The sequence below is a fragment of the Chamaea fasciata genome, unplaced genomic scaffold (assembly GCF_029207755.1).
Source record: "Chamaea fasciata isolate MVZ Bird 193981 ecotype frontalis unplaced genomic scaffold, bChaFas1.0.hap1 SCAF_4, whole genome shotgun sequence".
Classification (NCBI taxonomy): domain Eukaryota; kingdom Metazoa; phylum Chordata; class Aves; order Passeriformes; family Sylviidae; genus Chamaea; species Chamaea fasciata.
The window spans coordinates 12,071,359-12,099,021 of NW_027094089.1; the positions used below are offsets into that span (position 1 = coordinate 12,071,359).

The window sequence follows — 27,663 nt, forward strand, 5'->3', positions numbered from 1 at the left end:
TAACAATTCAGTGTACAGCCAATAAGCTCTTTGTTTGCCAAAAGCATATACCACTCTGATAAGGTGTATGATTTGGTATAACAGTGCAATTACACTAGTATGTCTGATAAACAGTGGCTCTTCCGTTTGTTGGTGACAGTACCACAAAATTCCCCACAGATTAGCTAGTTTGTGTAGAAGTGGGAGGATCACTTGTCAGCAACCTACTTTATCCTTATTGCTAATAAATACATAATTATTAGAGCTGTTAAAAGAGTAAACACCTTCATTTGTGTTTATTGAATAATTAAGGGTCCGTAGTCAGAACTTGGACCTCGCTGAACTGTTATTCCAACAGAGTTTGTTTAGATCTTTAAGGTCAGACATGATACGAAAGTACAACAAAGAATAGAGAGAGCAGGATTTCAGGCAAGAAAACATGGGGGTTATAGTGCATTTCTTTGTCTGACATGCTCTCTCTTGTAGAGCATTATACTTTTTCTGGATTTTAGTACATTTTCAGATTTAAGGGGAAGCATAAAGAATAAAAGTTCTTCTGGGCTAGATGACTAGAAACTGAATGTCTATTATGCCTCTAATTCATAACCAGAATCTACTGCTTATGCAGGTAGTTCATAACTTTCAGCAATCCATGGTAAATTCCTGGCCCTATGAAATTAAATTTGAAAGTTATTTTCAAGTCATATTACTAGGTTCAGGGTATTGCCAAATGGAGGTTGAAAAATTCTGACAAAGATAGAGAGATTAATCTTAGGTTTTAAATAAAAAGAGTTCATCATCATGATTTAAAACAGTACTTTCAGAAATTGAACAGGACTAAAAAACAAAACAGAACATAATTATAACATCTGCTTGCCCATAAAAATACCATACCATGCCCTGCTATAAAGACTACAGGATTGAGGCCTGAGTGGTACACACTTCAGTGCAAAGCTAAGGATACTGTCACTTAGGTTTGCAGAAAGTTTATAATAAGAATGTGGTGTAACTGTATTTCTAAATTGTCATTTCAAAGCAATCAAAGCCTTAAGTGTGTTTTGACTAATCAAGAGGAAAGCTGTGTAAAGTTGAGCTCGTTTTCCTGATCTTTGCCACCTATTAGAAATTACCGTGACAGACTTAAGACAATTTTATATAGCTTAAATGCTAAAATTAAAGCAAAACCACAGTTAAATATGTGTAATAAGACAAAGTGCATTGATCAACTAGTTGTTTTATAATAAGCCATTTTTTAGTGTTTCTTTAAGGAAAATTGTGTCATGGCCTTGAACACATCAGCAGGTTCTAATTGCCAAGAGAAGTCTGTAATCTTCTTTCTCTGTATGCCCCCTGTGTAAACTCTTCCCCTCACTGAGTGGTTGACTGATTTTATTTAAGGCCAAATCACTTTCCCTTGCCGAGAACGCAACCCTTGCTGCTCGCTGACATGTTTATTTGCCATTTGTTTCTCCTAATGTCTGTAATTAGTCCCTCAAAAATGTATCTCAACTTTTTAATAAAAATAAATGTTATTTCCAAACATTTCTTGTGTATATTCCACAGTCAGGTTAACCCAAAAAAATGGAATAAATTTTCTTAAGTATATTAAGCCATGTGCCTTGAGGTGAAATCAACAGGATTTTTTTTTAATATATATTGTTCATCTGTGTGTTTGTGTAGGTTCTATTTAATTCTTTCACTCTTTGGATTAAAGGCTCTGTGAGATCCAAGGCACAGAAGCTTCCTTTGAATCATAGGATCATAAGGTAGTTTATATTGGAAAGAGCTGCTGGAGGTGATTTTGTCAAACCACCTGTTCAAAGAGGCTTACCTTCAGCATTAGGTGAGGTTGCACAGAGCCCTTTCTTCTGAATTTAGAAAAATTCAGAAGATTAATACTTTATAATCACAAAACCTGCTCCAATTCCTGTATCGTCTCTGTTTTTCTTTATATTTACAGGCAGTGAAAGTTCATAACTTGTGCCTGCTGCCTATCATTCTTCTCATGTACATCTCTAAGGAAAGTTTGGTTCCATCTTCTCTGCAATCCCCCTGCAGGTAGGTGAAGGCTTTCCTTCTACTCTCCAGTGCAAACAAAAATGGCTGTCCTAGCTCTTCGTTCTCCAATGCTCTATCCTCCTCACTTTCTCATGCCTCTGCTCAGCCTTGTTCCAATATATGTTGGAAAGCCCAAAACTTAACACAGTCCTGTTGTGTCATGGATGGATTGAAGCGCTGCACTTGTAACAGAGATGTAGCAATGTGTTTCTTGGTCTAAACCAGTAATTTAATAAAGTTTCACAGTAAATGTGGCAGTGGTTTAATCAGATTGGATGGCAAGGACCTCTTAAGTGTTTACTGCATAAAGAACAGGGTCAGGCAGAACTGCTGGAGACCTTTCTGTTGAGTCATGAGGTTCAGAAAGGACCCCATTGCTTTCTAAACTTCATTCATGAGGGGAGCTCACATGCAGCTGCATCCAAACTTAGTCCCAGACTTGGTCAATGACTCTTGTCTGAGTGATGACATGGGTACAATCAATCCTTTATATTACTGAGGTAAGATTTCAAAGTTTAGGATGCTATTGATCACTTTCCAAGGATGTGTTGCAATGAGGAATCTCTCGGCCTTGAGGAGTAACCTTGAGAGGTGTCTCTGCTCAAGGGGAGATCCTGCAGCCTACTGTCCCATGGGAGAGATCAACGAGTCCTGGTCCGTCCTTTGTGGAGGAGGATGGTTGACTTACACCAGCTGTATTCAGGGTTGGCACGTGCTCAACTAGCCCTTGCCTGTTGAACAAGAATTATGGGCCTTGGCTGCTGTACGAGAGTTATGACCCTGAACTATTGTTTCTATCAGTCAGATGCACCACAAACATCACTGGTGGCCATTGCTCAAGCAGAAATGGGAGAAGTGGGATCACACCATCACATGCAGACATAGCCTTGAAAATGCCAAATAGAGGGGAGAGTTTTCTTCCCTTGACCTGCTAGTCTGCACCCTTTAGTCATTCCAGACACAGGAGATCTAGGCTCTGTGTAATCTGGAAATTACTACTGAGTTTGAAAAAAAGTAATATATTTCTTGTTTTCAGCTAATGAGAACTTTTCACAGCTTGCTGATGTAATGTAATGTGGATAGCAGTTTACAATGGACCACAAGATGGTGCTAGAGATGGACGACTTCAAGGAGCTGGACAATAGCAGTGATTGTGTCTTGTTTCTGGGCTCCAGTTAGCCCATGTAATTTGCCAGAAGCAATAAAGGGAGAATTTTCTTCTCTGCAGTCTCTTTGTATAAACAGAGAATATGAGGAGTCACATTTAAAGCACACAAACTATTATTTCTTTAGTTAGACAAATTATGGACAAGCAGAATCAAAACCAAAATGACGATAAAATAATGTCTGTTTATATATATCTTCAAAATTAATACATGTATATGTAAAAGTAGCAACATTCAAAGCAGAGTATTCTTCAGCTGGGAATTACAAGACACACATGTATTGTATTTACTGTGATGGCACCCTGACCACATCATCCTGTCTAAGAAAAACGAACCCCCGACATCAGACTGTGAGTGCAAGGTGAGAATATAACACCAGGCAAGAGGCATAAATGAGTCCTTCTACTGCGATGTTGTGTTACTGAAGATCCTTAATTGAAACTGCATAATTTGGATTGCTTACCAATTTTAGCAGTATTGCAATTGCACCAATGTGAGATTGTGATAATTTGTTTAGACTGAAGAGACATTCAGTGTCTACTGAATATTGAACAAGAATTATGGGCCTTGCTGCTGTGCAAGAGTTATGACCCTGAACTATTGTTTCCATCAGTCAGATGCACCACAAACATCACTGGTGGCCATTGTTCAAGCAGAAATGAGGGAAGTGGGATCACACCATCACATGCAGACATAGCCTTGAAAATGCCAAATAGAGGCAAGAAAAATTACGACTTCTAATTCCAATTTCTAGTTCTTCTGGCTCCCTATAATGAAGGGAGTATATGTAACACAGAGTTCACAGTTACTGTAGTTCTTCTCACAGGTTTTATTCTAGGAAGTCACAAATATGGTCAAAATACTAGAAGTTATATATGAAGAATACTTGTATTACATTGGTCTAAGCAAACAAAATGCAATACTTTCTTTAAGGCACAGCAGAAATACAAGAAGGGCAGAAATACAAGAGCAAAATATCTATATTATTATTTTAATAATCATCACATCTGTTAAATGAATGTTAAAGAATATCATTGTTGGTTTTGACAGCAAAATACTAATATTTCTTATTCAGGTGTTAGACACATTGGATTTTTTTATTGTAAAGTATTAGAAAATATATTTTTCTAAAAGACCACCTGGCTTTCATTTTCTATTTTAAATAACATTTCTATATGATTTCCACCTCACATAATAAAAACTTATCTGCCACTCAAAAGACACTTTGATGGGAAGTGGAAAACGTCAGTTTGAAGGGATTTTATGATCAAAATAAGACTCCAGCAAAGATTAGGATAGAGAGTTTTTAAACTTTCTTTACTATGTACACTTTTAGTTACAAAATTGTCTGATTTTACTGTGCCTTATGAGAAAAGAAATCAAACAGTGCTATTATCTTAGCTATGAAATCCAAAATTTTACGAAATTACCACTGCTGATTTTCCATAAGGGCTTATTTTCCCTTGAATTAATAAAAAGTTAAGATGACAAATGGTAAAAGTACAAAATTCTGCATATAACCATAATTTAAGTTTTAACTATAAAACATATTCAATCAATTTAATTGAGGTAAATGTTACTTTTGTGGTGATATCAGCAATGCTAATTTCATTAATATGCTTTGTACAAGCTTTATGGTGACTTGTCATCTTTTCATCAACTTGCCATCTAGCCCATTTTGTAATTTAGTGAGGTGATTACTCAACCAATAATAAATGTATGACTATGAAGTATAAGTGTACCAGATAGGGAAACTAATGTACTTAACTACGTGACTAAATCTATTTCTTGTGCGACATCTTAAGTAGTGCTGTAATAACTTGATTCTAGTGTAATAAATGCTGAAAGTTATATCTAGAGTTCTGGGGTTTTTTTCTTCATGCTAACTTTATTGAACTCTTGGCAGGTCCAGAAGTTGTAGGTATTATTTTAAAAATACTTAAAAGCTCTCTTCAATGAGCATTATAACCAACATAAAGATTTTCACTATTTGAAGAATACAACAAGCAAGCTGTGAAATCTTTTAAGGTCTCACCGACCTTTGGAGTTTAGTTTACAGCAGAAAATTGCCTTATTTCAATGTGCATCGGTATGATCGACTGACTGACATTAGGATCCCTATTTCAGGTGTGCGTTGTTTATTATAATTACACGGGTCTATTCTTGCAAGTGTTGTGTTATCTTGTAGGCTGTTTTGTTGCAACTAGGCAGCAATCTCTTGGCATAGGTGCATCATGTCTATCATTTACACATACAGTCTCAAATTTCTTGCATCACAGAAAATTGCCACTAAATCAGAGTGGAATTCCATGTACAGCAATGAAGAACCAGATCTTTAACACCTAGTGATCCTGATAACATTTGGGTTGTTTTCTCATGTATTTCAAATAGATAATGCTTTGCAGGGTATGGTCTATGGACATTTAAGTGTCCCCATCTTCCGTTTGACACTGACAGACCCTGTTGCTCAAAGGTAGGTACTTTTATGTCTCTTCTAATGTACCCCACATAAACACCTAGTGTTCATTTTGTTCAGTAATTTTGAGCATTATTATTTTTCTGATGTTCTTCACTCTGCTTTGCAATTGCGTGATTGCATGTCCCTCTATGACTCAGAAGTGGAAGCCAATATGTCAAAGCAATTTTCTGCTGTGTTTGCAGGCATCTGTTATGGCCCAATGTGGTTATACATGTATGGTTCAGTGTGTCTCCCTCCCTCTGCCTGCCCTGTGTGCATCTGTTACTCTGTGTACATTTTCTTAGAGAGCTGCCACGCTGGAGAGATGCTGAAATTGCATGGACTACATGGACTGACTTAGAGCTACAGGTGCAGAGACATCTTCTGACTTCCAACATCCTCCCTTATTCTCAGATAGACTCAAGACACCTTTTCTACCTCTTTCTCCAAGTCAGTCAGTCAGGATATGTACATATGCATTTAACAACTTCTAAAAGTTTTCTTGTCACATTCAGGTGAGCTTTTAAGAGACAGTTTTTAAAAAGTAAAATGTTTACCACATGGAGAGATAATGACACATTTTATGATCATATTCATGTATGTTCCTTATTGTTGCCATCTTTGAAATATCCCCTGTATATTTTCCCACACCAGAATATTTTGTTTTCTTAAAAGCATAATTGTGTAGGTAGGACACAGAGACCCACAGACTAACTGATTGACTTAGTATGTTTTTCAACTTCGCCTTCCTCTTTTGCTATTGAATGTACAGAAATGAAGGACATTGATGACTTAGAAATTATCAAAATGTTAGAATTTAGCTCAAACAGAAATTAATTGATCTCAGATTTCTTCCTATTCTTAGGAGCTGTATGGGCACTTAGGCCACTGAAAGGTAGACAAGTTACTTTTCCTGTAAGTATGACACCCTGAAGTAAAAATTTTTGTCCTCGTTGGGCTCTTTGTTTTCCAGCTTGCGAATATCAAGTGAGTCGTCATTCACATAGAGATAGTAACTTCTGTCTTCGTAGCATTGGAACTGCACTGAATCTCCTTGGTAATGCATGATGAAAAAGTTATTATCTTCACTCAGCTGTGAAAATACACAACGTAAAATGCACTTTTTATTTCTAATACCATTCTATAATGTTAAACGTGACAAAAATACACCTTTGTTGTTGGTTTGTTATATTTTATGCTTGTTATGCTTTTCTCCAGTGACTCATATTTAGCATTTTTTAAAGAAATCTTAGGCAACAGCTAATCATTTTGGGATAGATTCTGTGATAACTATGAATAAAATAATACCCATCTCCCTCAAAGACTGAGTAATACCAGACTAATAGATGCATTCCTTTGCTTCACAAAAACGCCAGCAGTTTCCCCAGTGTCATTACGATAACTTAGGTTTTTCATCTGTTCTTTTTCTCACCTTAGGCTTACCCTGTCAACTACCACTAGCAATAAAATGTCAATCCACAATTTTTCTTGCCTCTTTTGAAGTAAAATTAGACTGTTACAGTAGAAATTACTCTAAAACAGCTATTCTATTACCTGTAGCTTTTCTGTGTATCTCTATTTTGCAATGCACTTATTTTTAAAGATCCATCTCTGGAGCAATAGCTGCTGTCTAAAGAGCTCTTCTGTGTGTGTGTGTTTGGGCTCACTAGGCACCTCAGGGTGGGGATGAAGAAATAGTTATGAAAAAACATCACGCCAGAGAGAGGAAGAATATGGGCTGAAATCTGCAGAAACTGGTCAGCTTGGGGCACCAAAGGGCTGCTGAACCTGCCTGTGGTCTCTAGCACTCCTCCAGCGCATACCACAGGTCGTGTAATCCATATCACATCCAGGGGGCCAGCAGCTGCTACAGTGGACAAAGATTACAGGGCAGTGTATGTGAACACTGCTGCTGAAACCAGGGCTCCTGGTTGTGACTGTGTACAGCTGCTTGAAAACCACTGGGGTGTGGGTACGAGCTCCTGCTCCTGCCTGTGTGCACTGAGCGAAAGAGTAACTGAGAATAAAGTGTGAATAGTTATCTGATGCTAATAGTAAGACATTAATTAATAGAAGGTTGAGATTCATGTATCCCCCAACTTAACCTCCTGCCAGAGAGCAGGGAATTTATAGTATCTTTTGGGAAAGACTGACCAGATCATAATGAAATGACTTAAACTTTCCTTTTGAGTGACCTCACTGAACACTCTTGCTCTGCCCATGAGACAGTTCCATAACTCCCACTAATCTGGTGTATTATCATTCCTTAAGGAGACTTCTAAAAGGAAACTGAATGCTTGAGGAAAAGCGGGAGCATATTTAAGGGTGCCAGCTTGCTGGAGATTACAGCATTGGCAATAATCACCTTTTGACAGAAGGAGCAATGTGTTCTTTCAGCCCAAAGAACAACAGGAGATGGAAAGAAAATTTCCTGCAGCTGTTGCAGAGTACCTCAAGGAAACTTGAGGATACACCTTCTGTTATCAGCAAAGCTATAACAGGAGGCAGCTAGAAAATTCTGTCCTGATCAAGTCAATATAAAAACAGTGTATCTGCAGCTTCAATCCAAAAAGTCTGTTTAAAAAAATACTATTAAGAAAGTTGAAGAGAATTTGTCGTTGTGAAACAAATACCTTCTAGGCATTCAGAATGGTAAAAATTAAGCATAAAAGGAATAAGAAACAAAGTTTTTCTTTCTTGGTGAAAGAAAACCAGTAGAAGCAAGGAGAGAGATTCACATGTACAATGCAGAAATTCATGCTAGAATGTGACAGCTGTAGACCAGCTATACCTGTCACCCAGTGGGATCTTGTAAAGCAAATATTACATGATTGCAAAAGCAGACTGAGATCCAGAAATTTAAAAATACCCGCTGTACCTGCATGAAATGATGGAAAAGTAGATGGAAAACGGTAAGAGGAAAATGATTTGGAGAATGACATTATGTGACTGGGAGAAGGAAGAAGAACTCAGAGTAGACGCATAATAAAACACCATTAGGACTGGGAGGTGCAGCAGGTCATTAAAGAACAATGATTTGCAAGAAATCATGGCACAGGTGATTTTCTATTATGTCCTGTAAAGAAGGATGATGAGGAAACCTGGAGAATGTGGTGGACTTTCGCCCTTATTTTTCAACCTTCTGATGTTTTTACATTTCTGTACTAGAGTTCTCAGCTTGTAACATAAACAAAGACTGATGTTTTGTAAACAATACATTCCTTTCCAGGGGGAAAGACAAACTGATGAACTTCTAGGTTAGCCAGTGTGGTCAGAGAGGTGTTAACCTCATTCCCCAATTGCTGGTCAAAGTCCAAACCCTTTTTAAATCCTGAACCCCAAATGAACTTCTTCTTTTCTCATTTCACAATCTGACAGGTGAGTATAGTTTTTCGTGTCTGTCTAGTGACAGTAGACTACTGCCAGATAAAGTTCCTCCTGAGGACAGTTTCTATAGTAGCAGTCAAGATAATTTGCAAGTTCCAGGAAAAAAGCTACTGATTTTTAGTTACAATCTGATAATTTGTTTTCCAATACATTGAACGAAGAACCAATTTACAGCTTAGGTTTCACATTTAATGACAAAAATGACTTATTTGTGTGCCTCAGATGATTCATAATGCACTTGAAATGGAATACATATGCTTATGTCAGAAAAATGCAACAAACATTGTCTTCACAGGCTACAGAAAAACATGTCGGTGATGGGAACTACAGAAAGAGATGTGAGAGAGTAGTATAAAAGTTTTAAAATAAATAGACTAAAAATTATATAAAGTCAGATTGAATATGGCACAATGAGCATTACTCCAAGCTAGGTTCAAGTGCTGCACTCTAACCTAGGAAGAAACTAGAAGATAAAAAGGAATGTATTTGAAAGCCAGCGGAAACAGAACGTTTGTGTTGTTCTGATACATGACACAAAGGAGTAAACAGCACGCTGCAATCTACATTTTCCCTCGGAAAAAGCAGGGAAATGAGCACATGATCAAAGAGATGAGTCATATGATGATGAGAAGCAAACTAGTAAAACTGAGCTGCCACCTCAATTACGTTGGAGAAGTTATGGACCTTGGAAGGCATTACAAATTAGTTATGTGGTTTGTGGCTAAAACAGCATTGATGACACACCAGTGGAAATTCTGGGTGTTGTGCAGCACACGCACAACATAATGATCTTCTCTTTCTTCTCACTCAGTCTCAGCATGTAGGCTGGGAAGAGCAAGAGGCTGGAAGGGAACACAGTTGGGACAGCTGTCTCAGAGTAGCCAAAGGGATACTCTATGCCATGTGATGTCATGGCTAGCCATAAAGCCTAGTGTAGAGGATGGAGGTTGTGGGGTTGAGGGGATAGATGTTTGCTTCCAAGAAGGTTACTGCTCAGAGACTGGCTGGACAGTGGTCTACTTATGGGAGGAGATGAGTAAGTGCTTTTGCATCACTTGTGGTTTTTTCTGACCTTCATATGTTTTACTTTTGAGGTTTTTTCTTAGCTCAAAAGTTATCTTACTTTTGATCTTGCTATTCTGTAATAAATGGATAGTATGATGTTGGCTCTCATTAATGTTAAATGTATGTTATAAGGTTAAAAGAAGTTCTGTTAAGATCTGGTGTTTTCCCATGTAAGTTTTGTAATGTTGAAAGTTGATCTCTGACCATTGGGAAAGTCAAAGCAAGAACAACTGCACAGATTCCGAGAGGCAGGATGAAGAAGGAGCTGGGTCAGAAGAGTGACAGGTGTGGGAGGGTTGGTTCATCAGCTGGTCGGTTTACCAGGGGGTTGGCTTGTCAATAGCATATATAAGGATTTTTATGAGTGTGGGGCCTCTGGCTGCAGCTAAGCATCCAGCACTGTTCCTTTTTCCTTATTCAGTCCCTTGTTGCAGTTCAATTTTGAATTCAAAATTCAAAAATTTCAGTTTTGAGATTTTAAGAAGTGAGGCATCATCTCTCATATATTCTCTCCCCTGTCCACTGGCAGGGAGTGGGTCTGCATGAATAAATGGGGCAGGGGCTTGGATACTGGCCAGAGCAACTCACCTCAGTATATTTTTTTATGACATCTGGTCCTGTCCTGACAAATGGTAGGGCAGTTCTTCCAGCTCTGGGTCAGTCAGTTTCAGGTGTATTGGACATCTCTCCACTGAAGGTAAACTTTGGCCTGGACACTGCTGCCACAGTTATCAAGAAAAATGCTTTGGCAATATCAGCTGTAGCTTTCACTCTGCTACCTTTGATTCCATTCATACCGAAGGTGTAGGATCTCTGATATAGCAGCCCTCAATGGTGGTGTGACTTTGTTCAGCCCAGAACAGTCCACTTTCATCCTCCATCAGACTTCTACCCTGGCCATACATGACTGCTGAAGGGTGAGTGAAGATTGCTGATCATCCTTGGATTTTCAATAGGTGAATCATCTTTTGGAGCAAAAAACTGACCCCAAACCTCAAGCTGCCTGCTGGGTGCCAAAAAGGACTGTGCTCCCACTAGCCTGCTGCCAAGCACAGTAAACATGGCATTATCACTACTTACAAGGTCAAAACTTCAGAACCAAGGTATCTTGGTGGGCTTTGCCAGATTTTACCTGTTTGGAATTTATTTTGGCCTACTTAATTAAGTAAAGAATAAGTCTCTTAATACAGTCTTCCATGACTGCATAGCCTCTGGTATAATCTCTCTCTTACTTATCTTCATCAAACTGCTCAGTAAAACAGAGAGGACTGTGGAATAAAAACTGTTACAGCCCTTAATAGAACTTTTACAGCTGCAGTCCTTCAGGTCCCAGGCCACCCAGGCTCGGTCAAAGCTTTGGGAAATGCTGTCCCTATACAATCACCTAATAACCTTGCATTATCCAGCAAGGAACAACAACTAGAAGAGAAGTAGCCAGATCCAGCAATTGAAATAGTTGGATTCTATATTTCAGTATTTTTTTAAGCAAATGTGTTAATTTATGAAGATTTGAAGCAGAGGGAAAATTGAGTGCTACTAGTACTTAAGAAAAGCTGAGAGGGTAAAGAATATGAAAGTCTGATGGTAGTAATGGTTCAAGAATAGTAAAATATTATAGTTAAACCAGAACAGAAGTTACACTAAAGTGAGATGCTACAGATATGTACTCAGGAGGATGTGTACTTCTTTGATAACCATTATATTCTCACTAATTTGTGCACTTCTGGAAGAGTAAAAAGGAGAAATAGTAAAAGTTTACACATAATTAATGCAAACAGTAAAATGAGAGCTGTCTTACCTACTGGGAGAATTAAGTGCAAAGGGTGGGGGAACTGGGAGAACCTTTTCAGTGGAGGATCTAAAGGGAAATCCTATTCTGTAGCTCTGAGATCATTCCATTGTGTGGTTAACTGCATTTTCTTCTATATTATTAATTATGATAAGCATGCTCTATTAGAGAGTTAAAGTAATCACAGCTGTAAGTAAATGCTCCTGAGTGTACTGCTGGGGTTGGCTTCTCCACTGCTGCTCTGGCTGGGATGCTGCCGCTGTGTGAACTGTGTGAGGCCATAGTTGTGTCTACAGTGTAGTTTTCCATTCCAACCAAAACAGCATTGCAGTAAATATTGCCTTGTGCAATAAATATTGTGTTGCCTTTTTGAATTAATCCCCAATCAGAATGAGATGTTATTGTAAACTGTTACTTGCTGTAATTTTAAAAATGGATTTTATTGCTATTACAACATAATTAATTTTTAAATTAAGTTTAATAAGAGATATTTCAATTAATATTGATTGTAAATGTTTCAATGGCCTTGGTTACAGAAATGGAGGTTTACAACACTGTATGCAACTCTTCCTGGTATAGCAATAGAGTCCACAGATTCTCATATTTCTGCTAATTCTAGTGGCAGTCTTCAAATACAAAAAAGGAAAATGCCTGTCTTTAGGATTCATTATTCAAAGCTAGCAGATTAAATATCACATTGCAGCTCTGCGTAGCTTTGTCATTATCTATCAGAAGTATTTCTCCATCTCAGTGTACTACTTCCATGCTTTCTCATCCTAAGGACAATGCAGGCATTATTCATCACACTAGAAATTATTTACTGATCAGTACATTCATTTCAGAAGGTTTATTAAGAATCTCATGATTCAGAGTTGCCTACGATTTTGCCTCTGCCCAACTGGATGTGGTTCAAGTGCAGGCTTCTTATTTCTCCTCATAGAAATAAGTAACTTTTTTTCTTCTATTTCAGGGTATCAGCAAGAAACCATGATGAGCAGATCACTATCTCTCTTACTGGGTAATGAATGGGTTCCCAGAAAGAATTTTTCATTTTAACTATGTTTAAAAACCCAAAGTGATACATAGATCTCTACAGGCAATTGTAGACATCTTTCCAAATGCCTACCAAAACTTGCAGGCATAAAGACACTAAGTCTCTGTGAACAGTTCCACAGAAAAGGTGAGTATTTTTATGATTAGAAAAGTGTGTGAAATAAAAAAGCGTATTAAATTTGCAGGATTCAATATGACTGTGATAGTTTACAGCATACAAGGACGGGACTGAAAGTTGAGTTAAAATTTTCCTAAGCTTTGTTGCTTTCTCCGTCTGTGTGGAGCCAAGGAATATTAGTGGTAGATGAGTAACTCAGCAGAACTTAAACTGAAGAACCCACTAGATTTTCCAGGCCCAGGATGCAGGACATTAGTTCATTAATTATTAGTAGTGTAGCTCATACCTTTTGAAAACCATTTCAAATAGATTTCAATTTACCAGAATTGGTAGTTCAGTACTTTCTGATTTAGGAGAAAGGTTAGCATTTTAGAAATTTTAGGCTGGGAATTTCAGGTTTTCAGGGTTTCATAGTCCCTCTTATGAAGTTCTGAAACTGTCTGGGTCCAGGTCGCTTTAATTTTGCCTATTGAATTTGAAAAGGTTGTCTTTTCAGTTGAACAATAAACCCACAGGGCTACAATCCTAATAAAAATTGCTATTAGGTAAATTTTCTTAGTTTTGCATTTTCTCTAGGTTATAATGTCTATTATCCTAGAGTTTAGGTATCCCAAAGAGCAACTAATTTCCTTCATGTACCTATGTTTTATCGTATCTATCTAGAGAAGAGCCAACAAAGAGCCACACTTTTGTCACAAAAACATGTAAAGAAACCATCCAGCTATCTGTATTTCTGTCCACAATGCATTACTACTGATTTATAATCATCTGATGACAAAAAATTCAGTCTGAAAATATGACAGGGTTTTATTACCTCCCAGAAGTTTATGACTGATGGATTCATTGGCTCTTAAAACATCGTAACTTTTGTAATCTGATCCTTCTAGATCTCCTAATATACTCATCCAGATTTTTTCCATCTTGTGTAAGAATTTGTAACAGATAAAATCTCATTTTTATCTCCTTCCATTTTGCATAAAGCATGATAATACAGAAACCATATCCACCTTTCACATTTTAATTGAAAGTCAGATATTTTGCCTGACTGAAGAATGTAGTCATAAATACAAGTCAAGGGAAAATTTCTTATTTTCCTTTTTCTGAGAAAAATACAAAAATCAGCTGAAAAAAAAGTAAGCAGTTTGTCATTTAATGAGTAACAGGATGAATTTAGCTGCCCTTTTTACACACCTGTATTTGCATACACAGTCTCCCACACAGCTTTTTATTTGTTTGATCATGATTGCATACCTGTTTAAAGTCAGGATCTTCATGGCTGCATGTTTTCGTATTGCATCTCTCCACTGAAGGATAATCTGGCTCTGAACAGGATGCTTTTAAGACCTGTGTTTACAGCATGCAGATTTGTTAATTTTGTTATTTCATTTGGTAATTTTTCTTCATATTTTGCTTTTTAAACCCATCAAAAATGACATTAAAGCTAAAGAAAACTCTTTTTAAAAAAAATTTATTAATTTTGGCATTCAGATTATTCAAAATTAATAAATTGATAAATTCTTGAAAAACTTCTATTAATATATTCCTCCTTTACCATTTGCAATGCAAAATGAATTGAGTTGAAAGCAAATACTCAAGACAGTCCTTCAAAGTGTGTAATACCAGGTTCCATTTAGAAATGCAGCCTGGACTGAACCCTATTGTACCCGGATACCAAAACTTTATTTCAGATAAGAAGCCTTGTCCTGTTCCATATGAGAATCCCTGCTGAGATTAAGGAAATTATTTGTATTGTGCTGGAAAAAGAAAGATCCATGATCTTTCCAAGATTTTTACATATTTGGTAGACACCAAGTATGTCTTACTTCATCTTCAGATAAGAACTGCTTTCAGTTATGTCAGGAAACATAATCTGGTATGACTTGGAATTTTAAAATAGTTCATTGGAAAGTAAAATCCATTAACGCTCAGCTCAGTTCTTTTCCTGATTTGGTGGAACACCCTTCAAACAATTGATTTATGAACCAGAAAAATCTTTTTAAAATAGTTGCTGTTTCAGGGACAGAAAGGAAAATACCTTTCTGTGAGTAATAGGGTATAAATATAATTTATATATCTTACAAAGTATTTCCCTAGAAAAATTCAGAAATAGATTTTATGGAGAGTCATTTGTGCATTAAAAACAAATGAAAAACATCCAAGACTTTTTGAGGAAGCATTTGATGTTTTCACCATCAAGCATGGGTGACATTAGATGAAGGGTTATTCTTTATCTCAACATACCTGTGTAAACAGAGCTTCTTGGAACTTTGCTCTGTTTTAGACAATAAACTGCAACATAGCATTCTTCCTCAGACAGATTTTAGCAACAGTTATAATCCCTCACTGGGGAAGACTAACCTTGCCGTCTCTTCCTATCAGAAACAAACCTTCACAAGACTGGAGAAAATGGGATTGCTTAGACACCAAATGGTAGATGTTTAAAACAGGATGTTCAGCTGTGTTTTCTTTTCATTGCATTCCCTATCTTGTGGTGTGGGTTCATTGGAATAAAATAATTTCCATCTTAAACTCATCTCTTTCCAAGGCAAGATTCCTGCTTTTTATTCCCCTCTTCCTGCATGTTTTCTGGCTAAGAAGCTCCCTCTTCCTCCACAGAGAATGGACCCCCACATCCCTGACTGTTTTCTAGTGGCAGTAGTGAACTATCCAACCCCAAATTTTTTTGCAATAACCTTGTCTGAGTATTTCCCAAGAAAGAATGGAGGGACATACTGGGAAACTATGAAATGTGGAAAGCAATAAGTAAACAGAATTTGAAAAGGTCTATGGGGGAAATTGTCTTATAGTAAGAGAGAGCACCCACAAGTTATAAAGAAAATAAACAACTTCTTACCTTCAGAGAGAGATGCTTCTTACCCTTGCACAACAGGACAAATTTATTAAGCTTTGATCTCTGTGTGAGGATCACCAAATTTTTAGAATCTGTTTTACACAGAGGAGAATATTATAACAATCACTTTATAAAATGAAGAAAAGCCAAATATGCTCTACAAAGAGAAAGGTTTGTTTATAGGCATAGGAATAGAAATAAATACAATCACTCTTGATACCATTCTCTTGTCTAAAGCATTTAAAACCTGTGACTTTGTGAGACTTGAAACTTGCCATATATATATATATAGTTTATTTCTCTATTTTATGATCAATGTATGAAATATCAGTTATACAAAACTACATGTCATATGAAGTACAAAGGCATATGTAGTAGTAGATAACACATGTAATAAACATGTTTATGGAATACACTTGACTATGTATTTGTCAATGTGGAAAAATGTAGCATTTTTTCCCTTCTATTTTCTGCATGGTTCTAGATCAAAATCCTTCTACTATTATAATTGTGGATGCATTGGATTAATTCCATTTTTGAGCTAATACTGTTTTTTCAACTGCAGGAAGTAAGACAAAATCAATAATAATGGGACATTCTTCAGCCTGATAAACAGACAGTGCTTGTTGTTGCCTTCTGGTACTTCAAGGCCTAGCAAAAAAAAGTAAATAAATTAAGGTACCCTTTGCCAATTGATACAGCACACAAGACCAATACCTAGCAAAACCCATTACATTAATGACTACTCAGTGATGCTATACCTATCTGACTGACTTCCAAACTTACTTCCAAAAAAATCACTTGTGTTTTTAGAAGTATTTCAAGTGTACCATTTAAGGCAAAAAATATAAAAGAAAGTGGAAGTTGAACTATATGTTTAACACTGCAACAACTGAATACAAATTTCAAATACATTGGATTATTATACATTAACACTTGCAGTTAAGGAGTTTGGAATTTCTTTATGCCTTGCCAAAGGCATTTTTTAACCTCTGAAGGATGTTCAGAATTAGCAGAATGTATACATCCCACTTAACTAATTTTAGCTGTTGTTGGCCTTGGTTTTAGTTGCCTTAACTTTTCTTAACTGTAATGCTTTTGTATTATTCTCCTGAAGAAATTTTTTCTGACACAGCTATAGCATGAAAATAGCATAAAAATCCTTGTTAAAAATTGAGGAAAACTCTCTGACCTAAACTGAGTATGCTTTATTCAGTTTACATGAGTATTCAGATAAATATAGCAGACTGTAGGTCTACAATTCTGTCATTTTTATTACTTTTTGTGACATTACCTTAGATTTCCTCAGCTGCAATTGTCCAATTTCAGTTGTAGCATTTGAGAGACACATGAACAGGCAAGAGACAGTTTCTTATCTAAGTCAAGAGTGTTCTCTCTTGAAGGTAAGAGTGACAACAAAAGAGGCATGCAGGAGTCTATCCAGTTGAACAGCGACATCCATCAACATTATTTGCATCCTAACTATCCTTGTCTTTCTTTATGTATAGTGTTTATTGGGACTTGCTTATACAGTGTTTAGTCTGAGTAAGTCTAAAGTAGCCCAACTTTCTCTATCACCTCTAAAAAATCAGGCAGCCAGAGAAAGGCAAGGAAAGTAAGGAACCTTTCGGTGACTGTACATCAATGATACTTTTGCGCTCTGATGGTTTTTTAATTAATTACCTTGTGTCTCTGGTAACTAAAACCTTACCTGAGTCTAAGGGGTAATTTTAAAGTCCATGCAAAGAACATCAAATAACTTCTTGCTTGGGATATCCCTAAAATGCAAAGCTTTGGGATTTGGGAGGATATCAGTATTTTTGTACTGTTCCCTAGAAATCTTCATTTGTCCCTTCTTCAAGGTTCAGTACTGGACCAGATGGATATTTGTTCTCATTGGTTACAGAAGCCCCTGATGACTGGAATTAGAGTCCATTTTTCTTCTACTGTAATACCTGAACTAATATATCTTTGATTTTCACAATTATTTCTTAAGTGTACAATATGAAAGTTCCAAAATTGTGCCTCCTCTTTCTTCATATTAATTTCTTTTTGGTTTTCCTCTCCTGCTAAAGCAGGTCTTTGCTAGGTAAGACTCATATGCCAGCAGTGGAACACCCACACTTTTCTATAAAAAAAATTTGTATGTTCTAGTTTATATACAGTGTATTCCCTTACATACATTTGTGTTCAGCCCAAGCCACTACTCCTAATTTACAAATTTTGTAACTTTGAAGATTTCTTCTTACGGAACACAGAAAGGCTTTTTTATTTTTAGACCTGTCTGGTAACCTGAGCTAAGTGAAAAATTTGACAAAATATGTTACTTCTAATGTCAAGTCTATGTGTTAAACAGTAGTACCTTCTTTTCCTATTCTCAAACGTATCTTTGAAATCAGACCCTAAGAAAGATGATACCTTTTTTTCCCACAAGAGGCTTATCAGTAACTGCTGCTTCATTCCTTGTGAACACACTTAACCACGCAATATCTAAAATAGAAAGTATTTAACAAACATGTGGAATTAGAGAGCTACATTCCTCAGGTTTAAAAATAATACAAACAATTTAAAGAATTGTTTTGAACCATAATCTGAGAAGGAGTGTGTCATAGCAACAGATATGAGATTTCTTTTCTTGAGGGTCTCTGAATTCATTTAACCCTGGAAGGCTGTACAGTTAGACAGGTACACTGAAGTCTGAACACTGGGCCTAAAAAGTGTATTGATTGCTGAATTATCTTTTGCAACAGAGAATGCACATGAGAAACAAGAGGTTGGTGACCAGCTGTAAAGCCTAGTATGCTATTAAAGAGGAGCTTGAAGTGCTTTGGCAGTGAAAGCGAGTACTCTAATATGAAGTGTATAGGACTGAAAGGCAACACATCACAGTAGCAGGTGGTTTCTGGCTTTTCTAACATCAGCCTGAATCACACAGCCAGTCAGCTGGTGAAAACCATCACCCACTTCCAGTAAAAATATCACAAATATCCTGGTTACAAGTGGTTCCTAATATTATGTTGTCTTAACCTCATCATGAATATATGTCTGTGGTGCTCGTGTGCACAATAATATTACAGAGCTTTTTGTTTGTTTGTTTGTCTGTCTGTCTGTCTGTCTGTCTGCTAGGAATATCACTATCTTCTATATCAGGCTTGTCAGACTATGTATCTGTTCACAAACTGCTTCCATTGTATACCTATACAGGTTTTGGTTCTGTTCATAAATTAACAATAATAATTGTCTGAGTAACTTCAAAATTTGGTGGCATTATCAAGGAAAAGATACTGGAAAAGATATAAAACACACTTAAGTACCCTATCAGTGTAGCTGTCATTATTCTTAATTTAATAGAATAAAAGTTATAGTAATTCAATAGCTAACTTAAAGATTGCAACTTTTTCCTCTATTTTGGTTAAAAATATGTTTTATTGAGTTCTTTTCCCTGCTTTCACATCTCTGAAAATGGTACCATTCTTGAATAATTACATCATTCTAAATAAATGCATTTGATATTATTTAACTCTACCAAAATTGTATCCTCTAACAAGTCTTTGCATGATGATAGTTATGATAACATCTTTGGTGTCAAATACAGAAGCCCCATTTGAGACAAAAGGGTTCAATGAGAAATAAAATAACCCCACAAATTCCAAAATATGCTCTATTCTCCATTTTGCATTTGTTCTTTCATTTTGCATTTGATCTTGAGCATTACCTTTGTTTTTTCTCTTTTTAGAGCTAAATGTCTAGAGTTCCTGCTAAGTCAAATGAGCATGAACAATATAATCTTATCATTAAAATATGTAACATACCCACTGTAAATCAAGATAAAAGTTTTCTTGTATCATTATCAATATTCATACAGATCCAACATATTTTTATGTCTACAGAGAACAGTATCATAGAATCACTTAGGTTGGAAAAGACCCTTATGATCATTGAAGACAACCATAATCTGACACTGCCAAGTACACCATGTTCCTAATCACCACATCCAAACACCTATATCCCAACATGGGTGGAGACACAAACCCTTCTCTGGGCATCCCGTTCCAAAGCTTGGCAGCATTTGCAACAGAGAAATTTTTTCCTAATATTTAATCTAAAGCTCTCCTGGCACAACGCAAGGCCATTTCCTCTCATACTGTCTCTTGTTACCTGAGAGACAGGTAACTGTCTGACTCCCACCTGGATACACCCTCCTGTCAGGCAGCTGTAGAGGGTGATAAGGTCCCTTCTGAGCCTCTTTTCCTCCAGGCAAAACACCCCCAGCTCCCTCAACTGCTCCTCACAGGACTTGTGCTCCAGACCCTCCCCCAGCTCCATTGCCCTTCTCTGGACTCACTCCAGCACTTCAATGTCCTTCTGGTACTGAGGGGCCCAGGGACATGTGACATTTTTTGAAAATGTCCTGAGTACTACACATACAGTTGGTGAGTTTCAGTACATAAAGAACACTACCTTCATAGGATTGTGAATCCTTTGTAGATATTTCATGATGACCATCTTCATCTATATCAAAATGCACTGTTTTTGAATCTTCAGTTAGTATATAACATTTCACTGTTTTTCGCAGGCTAAACACTAATAAAAATGAGTTACAATTATTTTACTATCAACAGAGAAATGACAACATTCCACTAGAAAAAGATCAAGTGCATTTTTTTAAACAATCTTTACTTGATAATCTATTTATATTTGAACTATGAGCAGTATAGCAAACGTACACTAGAAGTTACCCAGTGGGCTTTATCAGCTGTTTTGAGGGCTTGATGTTGGTGCGAAGGAAGAAAATATTTCTTTGCTTAGAAGGTTATGTCAGTGAACAGAAAAAATATTTCTCAAACTTTCAGAGAGATAACATATGAAAACTTGACTTTGACAAAATAACTTCCAACCCAAGAGCCTGAGGAATAGTGCGAGAAAGAGGGATGGTGGACAGCATGCAGATAGCTGTGTTGAAAAAGACTAAAGACTAATGGGGACAGGATGAATTTGAATGTGGGAGAGTGAGTCCGCATTTGCTGTTGACTGGTGAATGAGTAGACTTAGAGTAGTCAATGGAGCCCCGTGGGAAGCCTGAGCCAAAGCAGGTTGTTCACAGAAGTCTTTGAATGGAGAGACATGAAAAATAGTTTCCTGTATTTCATAGGTAAGTAGTTGCCTGTTTCCCAATTTTGCATTTTGAATATTGGATCTGGGTATAAACAGGACTTTTAAGTTAGAGTGCTTATGGCTACCTAAAATAGCAGCATTTAGTTTGGGGATGAGATTTCTCATACTGAAAATAAAATAAAAACCCCAGGTCTTTCTGGCTAAAAGCTTCCAGGAGGGAATTGTTCCCTTTCATTCCTGGACACAACTGTGTTGTTCTGGATGTCAGAAGGATGTGTGTCCAGGCACTTGGATATCAGCCACCTCCAGAATAATACTATGAGGCACAATTTTGATTATGTTCAGCTGAACATTGTTTTCGTGGATGAGGTTTGATACTTTCAAATGCAGTTAAGACACTTCTGAGATCACACAGACCTCCAGGGTATACTGCAAGTTAAAAAAATCCTGTCTTTGCCAGAATAACTAGGCAAGCAAAACAACAGGATACACAGAATGCACCAGCAGTGGCATAATGTTTTAGGAATGCTTGACTTCAGAGAAAACTTTGTTACTTATTCTATGAGAGACCTTCTCTGGAACATTAGTATTTAGGCAAATATTTTGAAAAAATTGTATTGTTTCCAAGAAGCTTTCTTTCCACCCTGTTTAGGCTGAGAAGAAACTTTGCACACGCAATGAAAGAGAAGGATGATGCACATTCTGACAGCCCCGGTCACCCCCTTAGAAGTGGCAGGTTCTGTGTTAGACCTTTGATTACATGCATAGCTCATTTATGGTTGGACAAAGGTTTTCTCTTCAAAGGCAGCTGGTAGTCAGACTCCCAGAAAAAAGATCAGTTGTTCCAAAAAGCAATAGGACAACAACTAGAATAATCAGCACAGAAAGCCTTTTAAAAAATTTATTTTGAAGTAGCTATAGTGTAAGAATTCTACTTATAACTAGACTTACAAAAACTAGTACAGTGCCCAAACTAAAATAGTTAGCAGGTCTGCTTATATTATTCATTCTTTTCCAGGGAGGTACATTTGTACATTAGGAAATACGGGTCTGAACATGGTGGTGTGAGAAATTTAATGTTAGTATTTTAAGGAGTATTTTTGTTCTGGTTATTTTAAATTCAGCTTTTGGGGTCTATTTTTCAACAACTATTTTCATTTTTGACAGCAATACAGAAAAGCTGTTCCACATGCTTAATTTCGTTGGACTTTGCCTTGAATTGGAATATTCTTTTCAAGACTACAAACATACCTGTCACTCATTTAAGAGTTACCTGGCTTTCCAGGAGGTGTTCTCATATTCGCAAGCAGAAATTGCTTCTCCATAGACTGCCTTCCATGGAGAGGCCTTTGGTACGGCTTTTTACGGCCCGAGCGAAGCAGCATTGCAGTGGCACTGAGGGAACACTGATGACAAGGATCTCAGTTGACTTCCTTTTCAAGTCCTAAAGTAGGAGTTAGAATTTGTCATAAGACTTTTTGTTTCCATTGAGAAACAAGTTTTCAAATATAATTTTGATAAATGACAGTTAATGCAAGTAGATAAACTCAATAAATGTTTGACTGCAATGCATGACCCAAGCCTTTGTTTTGCAAAGCAAAACCAGTATGTTACCAATGATGGTAAATCAGTTAAGTATCTAAACTTCCAATAAGATGCACACTAACATGGATAACACAGTTGCGTTGAAGGAATATATTTTGAAATACTTTCCCTTAGATAAGATATAAGCAGTGTTTGTGACTTCAGTTTATGTTTGCCATAGGAAGCTAGCTACATTTTGCTAACTGAATTGGAAAATCACATTAATTTTGAGCATTGAGTCAAAGATAATTGTCAAAGTACTCATAAGTGATTGAAAAGATGCTAACTTCAAAACAGTACAATCTGACTCTCAGAGGTATATGCAGGTATATAGCAATCTAAAACCAAGGTTCAGGAAATCTTGCCTTAGAAATGAGGATTGGAATTTGGAAATTTGAGGAATATATTATAATTGTTATGGAATATTAGTTAGGTTAGATACCTGAAGGAGAGGTTGATTTCCAAGAATGTTAAGTACTTTGATGGTGAAACCACCCAGGCAGCTACTAAGGTATCCCGAAGTTGCAAGTTAAATCACTGCATTTCAGAAAAGCTAAGGATCTTACTTTGGTTTAAGGAAAGGGAAACTGAAAATCTGAAGTCAACATGCTCTCCTGAAGTCACCTGTTTATGACAAGTGTTTATGGCAAGGGCAGACCAAAGAAGATAATGTACTTCAATTCTGTCTGGTGTCCTGGTGAATTAAACAAGTGAAGATGGGTACAATTTTAGCCCCATGTGTCTTTGCACAGAACTACTAAATATCTGTCACACCAGAGAAATCATGGCCCTGACACAAGTGTAATGGCTTGTAAATTCACCCAAGGAAGGGTAGGGCAGTTTTGTTTTCTGGTTTGGTTCACTTCCCTGATGCAAAGCTTCATATTAAATTTTTACATGAAATGAAAGACTTTTGGTCCTGGCAATTCTCTTGTTATTAGGCCAAAAGGGATAACTAAGGCTCTTATTCACTCTCTTCAACTCTAGTTACAAAAGCATTCAGTTAGATCAGTGAAAAGTGAAACACTTATAATATGGGATTGCCCTTCGTTGTAAATAGGGCTCATATCATGAGTGATAACTTGCAGTCAGAGGTAGAAAGAAAAAGAGGTAGAAAGAGTCTTCCTCATCTTGCTGAAACTGCTCTATCACTGAGCATTCTAAACAAATGAAAACGTTCTTTGTGTTTTTCCACTAAAAACTTGGTCTCTGGAAACCTCCACCTGAATTGAGCTCTGTGGTGTTTGTGAACAGTAATATCACCTTGTGGATCTTGAGGGAGGTAAGTCTCTAGGTGTTCATTAACAAAGGATTAAGACTTTGGTAGGTCTGTGAGGCTCAAAAATAGACAATCACTTACTCAAATTTTTTACTGAAAAAGAGTGTTAATTGTAGTTTGGCTGCTTGTGATCAGAAGTTCTAAAAATCCCAATTCCTGATTTCGATCTATGTTCAAGTCTTGCACCTGCATTACTTACACTCACAATGATAAGAAAAGGAGAATGTTCATAAGTCAAGATTCTGAAGGATTCCTGAAGACAGCAGACCAGTTCAAAGATATTTTCAGAAACATATCTAGGAAGTGGATAAATTCTTAAGCAACTTTCTATGATGAATGATGGACAGGTAACCTTGATGTTATGAAGAACTGCAATAAAGTTTAATTATTTTGTCTTGTTTAAACAAGTAGAAAATAGGACAGTCTATGGTAGACTGTTGGCTCTTCAGAAGCCAGTTAATTGTTCCCCAGAAGAACTAAAGCTCCCTACAATAAATAAAGCAAGCTTTCACACCTTGAATTGCCTCATATATTCCTTAAGACTGAGTGACATATTTAATACTCCCATTTCAATAAACCTTTCCTGTCAATACATGTTCTTATATACGTCACCTCCTCTCTCATTTTTCATTCTTTGTCATAGTTTTTTATGCTGTGTATATCACCCTATGTTGATTTCTTTATTTTAATGTCTTTCATACCTATTTCTTTAGTTCTTTTCACTCTTCTGTAAGGTATACATTGAAGAGGACTAGGAAGATTTGTATATTGTTCTTGGCTGCAAACCTGTCAACCACTGTTTTGGAAACTAGGATCTGATTTGTTTCATTTTGCATCTAAACTAAGTATGAGAGAATTAAAGCTCTTTAAACTGCTGGGACTAGGAGCAGTCTAACTACTCCTAACAAATTAATGAGTATGTTTGTGGCCAATGACAACAAGATCACACCAAAAGCAGAGGAAATCTGAATTTTTTCTGACTACACAGATTATATGAATTCATTGATATGAAGACAGCAAAGAAAATCTGTTATATAGTCTCTCTTGCTCCTTTTGTGATCTTGTTTGTTCTTAGCCATTATTCTTCTTCCATTTAACCCCAAGACACATATGATCATAAAATTAAATGAAATCGAATTCAGTACATGAAAACAACATTTAGAATTTTGGAGTTAATTCATACAGTGGTATGTCCCAAATATTATCTCATACTGTGTTGATAAATTCCTAACAAGTTATGTCTAAGATCCTTACAGGGTCAGAACTGCTTTAGTGGAGTGTACTGGGTCTCAACTGTCAGTCCTGCTACCAAAGCTAGCAATTCCTCCAAGTTTATTCCAATTTAACAGTGGATTGAAAAGAATTTTTGGCATCCTATAGCTAATAAAAAAATGAGGTTATAGTCTCTTTCAAATCAGACTTTACAAAATCTGTCCTCTAAACTAGAAAAAGGAATACACAAAAATGCACATAAACTAGATGAAGAAAGATATTTCCTACAAAAACTTTAAAGTCAACTGAAAAAAATCACCATTTCATAGAATCTCAAAAAACAGTCTGATAATATAATCTTAAATTATTTAACCCTGCTTTAATCTACCATTCTTGCTTACCTTATTTTGTGTGTTTTGGTCTCTCCTGGGATACTTCTTTGGAACAGAATGCTAGAAGCAGCTCTGTTACAACCAATTTCTTGCCTGAACAGAGGGCAGGAAGCCAAACCACTGAATAAAACAAAAGTCTGACGTGGAACTAATCTTCTAGATCTGTACATACTCTTATTTATATCAACATTCCAATGGTTCTAACTACTCCTGGAATTACAAGAGGGTTGAAAATTGTAAGAACAAACTTTTAAATGTCTGTTTCTCTAAGACACCACAAAATCTTTGCTGCCTAGAACTGAATGCAAATTTTTAGCCACTAGTTTTGTGTATTCTATTCCTGTATTTTATGTCACTAATATTATTGTTGTTATCTGTCATTCTTACAGGGCTGAGTCACGTGCAGATACTGGGTTTATAGCAATATACACATATTAAAAGTAGGAATGTAGCCTCTGTTTCAGGGAGCTCCAAACAAACTCAATGCTTAAACATTTACCCAGCTATCAAATGGGCTTTGCCTGCATTGCATCAATGGGAATACTTGGACTGCTTGTGACATGAATGGACTGGTAAAAGCATATGTGATACATTTTTTTTGCCCATGAAGCCCTGGTAATAGATAGGTTATATAGCTCCCTATTCATATTATCTAACTTCTTAAAAATTAATTAGCCTTGAATTTTATAGGAGTTAATCACACTTTCATTTACTTCACTGAAATTTTAAAAATCCTCTAAAAGCAATTACATTGGCTTTTTTCTGCCAAAGTTTCTTAAAATCAAGGAGCTACTGCTTTTATCTAGAGTTTGTTCACTATGTAAAGAAAGTTCTGTATTTTACCTGTGTTTGGCTTAGGAAAAATCTTTTTTTAGTTTTCCAAGGTCTCACCAGACACTGGTAATGTATCGGGTCAACAGAAAGTCTTTATTAAAACATGTCTTCAGTGACAAAGCAATGTGATACTTTGAAATCTCAAGTCTCTGTCTATTACCCAAACAGTCTGCAAAATGTGTGGAAGTTTCTAAATGGCATGTTGTAAGATTGTCCTTTTGGTTCACAATTCTAATAATTTTGTGTGAGATAGAGTTAATTTTCATGCTGGTATATGGTATAATGGTGTGGTTTAGATTTAGCATGAGAATAATGTTGATGACACACTGACAGGTGAAGTGTTAAGCATTAAGACAAGGCCTTTTCTCACATCACACCAGCAGGCTGGGAGACATGAGTAGCTGGGAGGAGACACAGGTGATATAGCTGACAGTGTCTGACTGAAGGGATATTCTGTACTATATGGGGCAAAGCTCAGTAATATCAGCTAAAGCTAAAGCTAAAGCTGGCTGGGGGCTGCTGAATAGAAACTGACAGCAGGTGGCTAGCAGCTGCATCGTGCAGTACTTGTTTTGGATATTCTAATTTTTTAACAATAGTTATTTTTGTTTCCCCTCCTGTTTCTAGCCTATTAAGATGTCTTTATCTCAGTGGGTGAATTTTATGTTTTTTCCCCCCGATTCTCTTACCCATTGTAGGGTGGCGACAGAGAAGTGAGCAAGTGGTTTGTATGGTGTTTAGCTGCCTTCTGGGTTAAACCACAACAGTCCCTTTCCGCACCCAACCCATGGGGTGTGAGGGGTTAAGATAACCACTATTCTGACATGTTGAAACAAATTCGTTATAAGCAATTAGTTGCATTGTTTTATTAGTTGCTGTCCTCAATGTTGATTTATTTGATCTCAACGTTGTTGTGTGTTCTAATAGTTGCATTATGCAACACCTTATTTGCTGCGTGTCTTCCCTGTTGTGTCAGTTTTCAGCTCTGGGTTATGGTTACAATATTGTTGTGCTTTGTAACGTGGGGTTTTGATATGATAAGATGCCTCTTGGCAGGACTGAGGCAGCGTGTGCTCCCAGCATCACAGCTGTGCCTGCACAGAATGACACCTAACTACTACTTCTCCAAGGGCCCATCCTTGGGAACGACACCTCCATCATCCTTCACTACTCCAGGTGCATTACAAGAGCTTTAGGAAACTATCCTCAGGCTGTCCAGACCACCACCTTTGCATTGCTATGATGCATGAATGTGTCTCAGGTCTCATGTAAGATTACACACCTCAGTAAGAACATCACCCAGGGATCTGCCCTAAAGGCTGG

General features: G+C 36.9%; 1 protein-coding gene across 1 annotated transcript; it reads right to left on the reverse strand.

Annotated features, from left to right (window-relative positions):
• Nucleotides 1–3,427: 3,427 nt before the first annotated feature.
• Nucleotides 3,428–25,592, reverse strand: LOC136288778 (uncharacterized). The gene is made up of 7 exons (XM_066182286.1): nucleotides 25,516–25,592; nucleotides 22,313–22,483; nucleotides 20,386–20,508; nucleotides 18,343–18,414; nucleotides 15,928–16,016; nucleotides 14,325–14,417; nucleotides 3,428–6,754 (listed from the first exon to the last, which is right to left on the reverse strand). Exons 2-7 carry the CDS (start codon nucleotides 22,422–22,424, stop codon nucleotides 6,566–6,568), a joined length of 678 nt encoding a protein of 225 aa, XP_066038383.1. The 5' UTR covers nucleotides 22,425–22,483; nucleotides 25,516–25,592; the 3' UTR covers nucleotides 3,428–6,565.
• Between the last annotated feature and the right edge of the window lie 2,071 nt (nucleotides 25,593–27,663).

Excerpts from the sequence above, each read along its gene's own strand:
- LOC136288778 (XM_066182286.1), bottom strand. The coding sequence starts at position 22,424 with ATGCTGCTTCGCTCGGGCCGTAAAAAGCCGTACCAAAGGCCTCTCCAT. Across the intron at positions 18,415-20,385 it reads GGATTCACAATCCTATGAAG|ATATTGCGTGGTTAAGTGTG; the intron begins GTAGTGTTCTTT and ends TTTCTATTTTAG. Across the intron at positions 16,017-18,342 it reads GCCTCTTGTGGGAAAAAAAG|ATTCTAAAAATTTGGTGATC; the intron begins GTATCATCTTTC and ends TGTGTAAAACAG.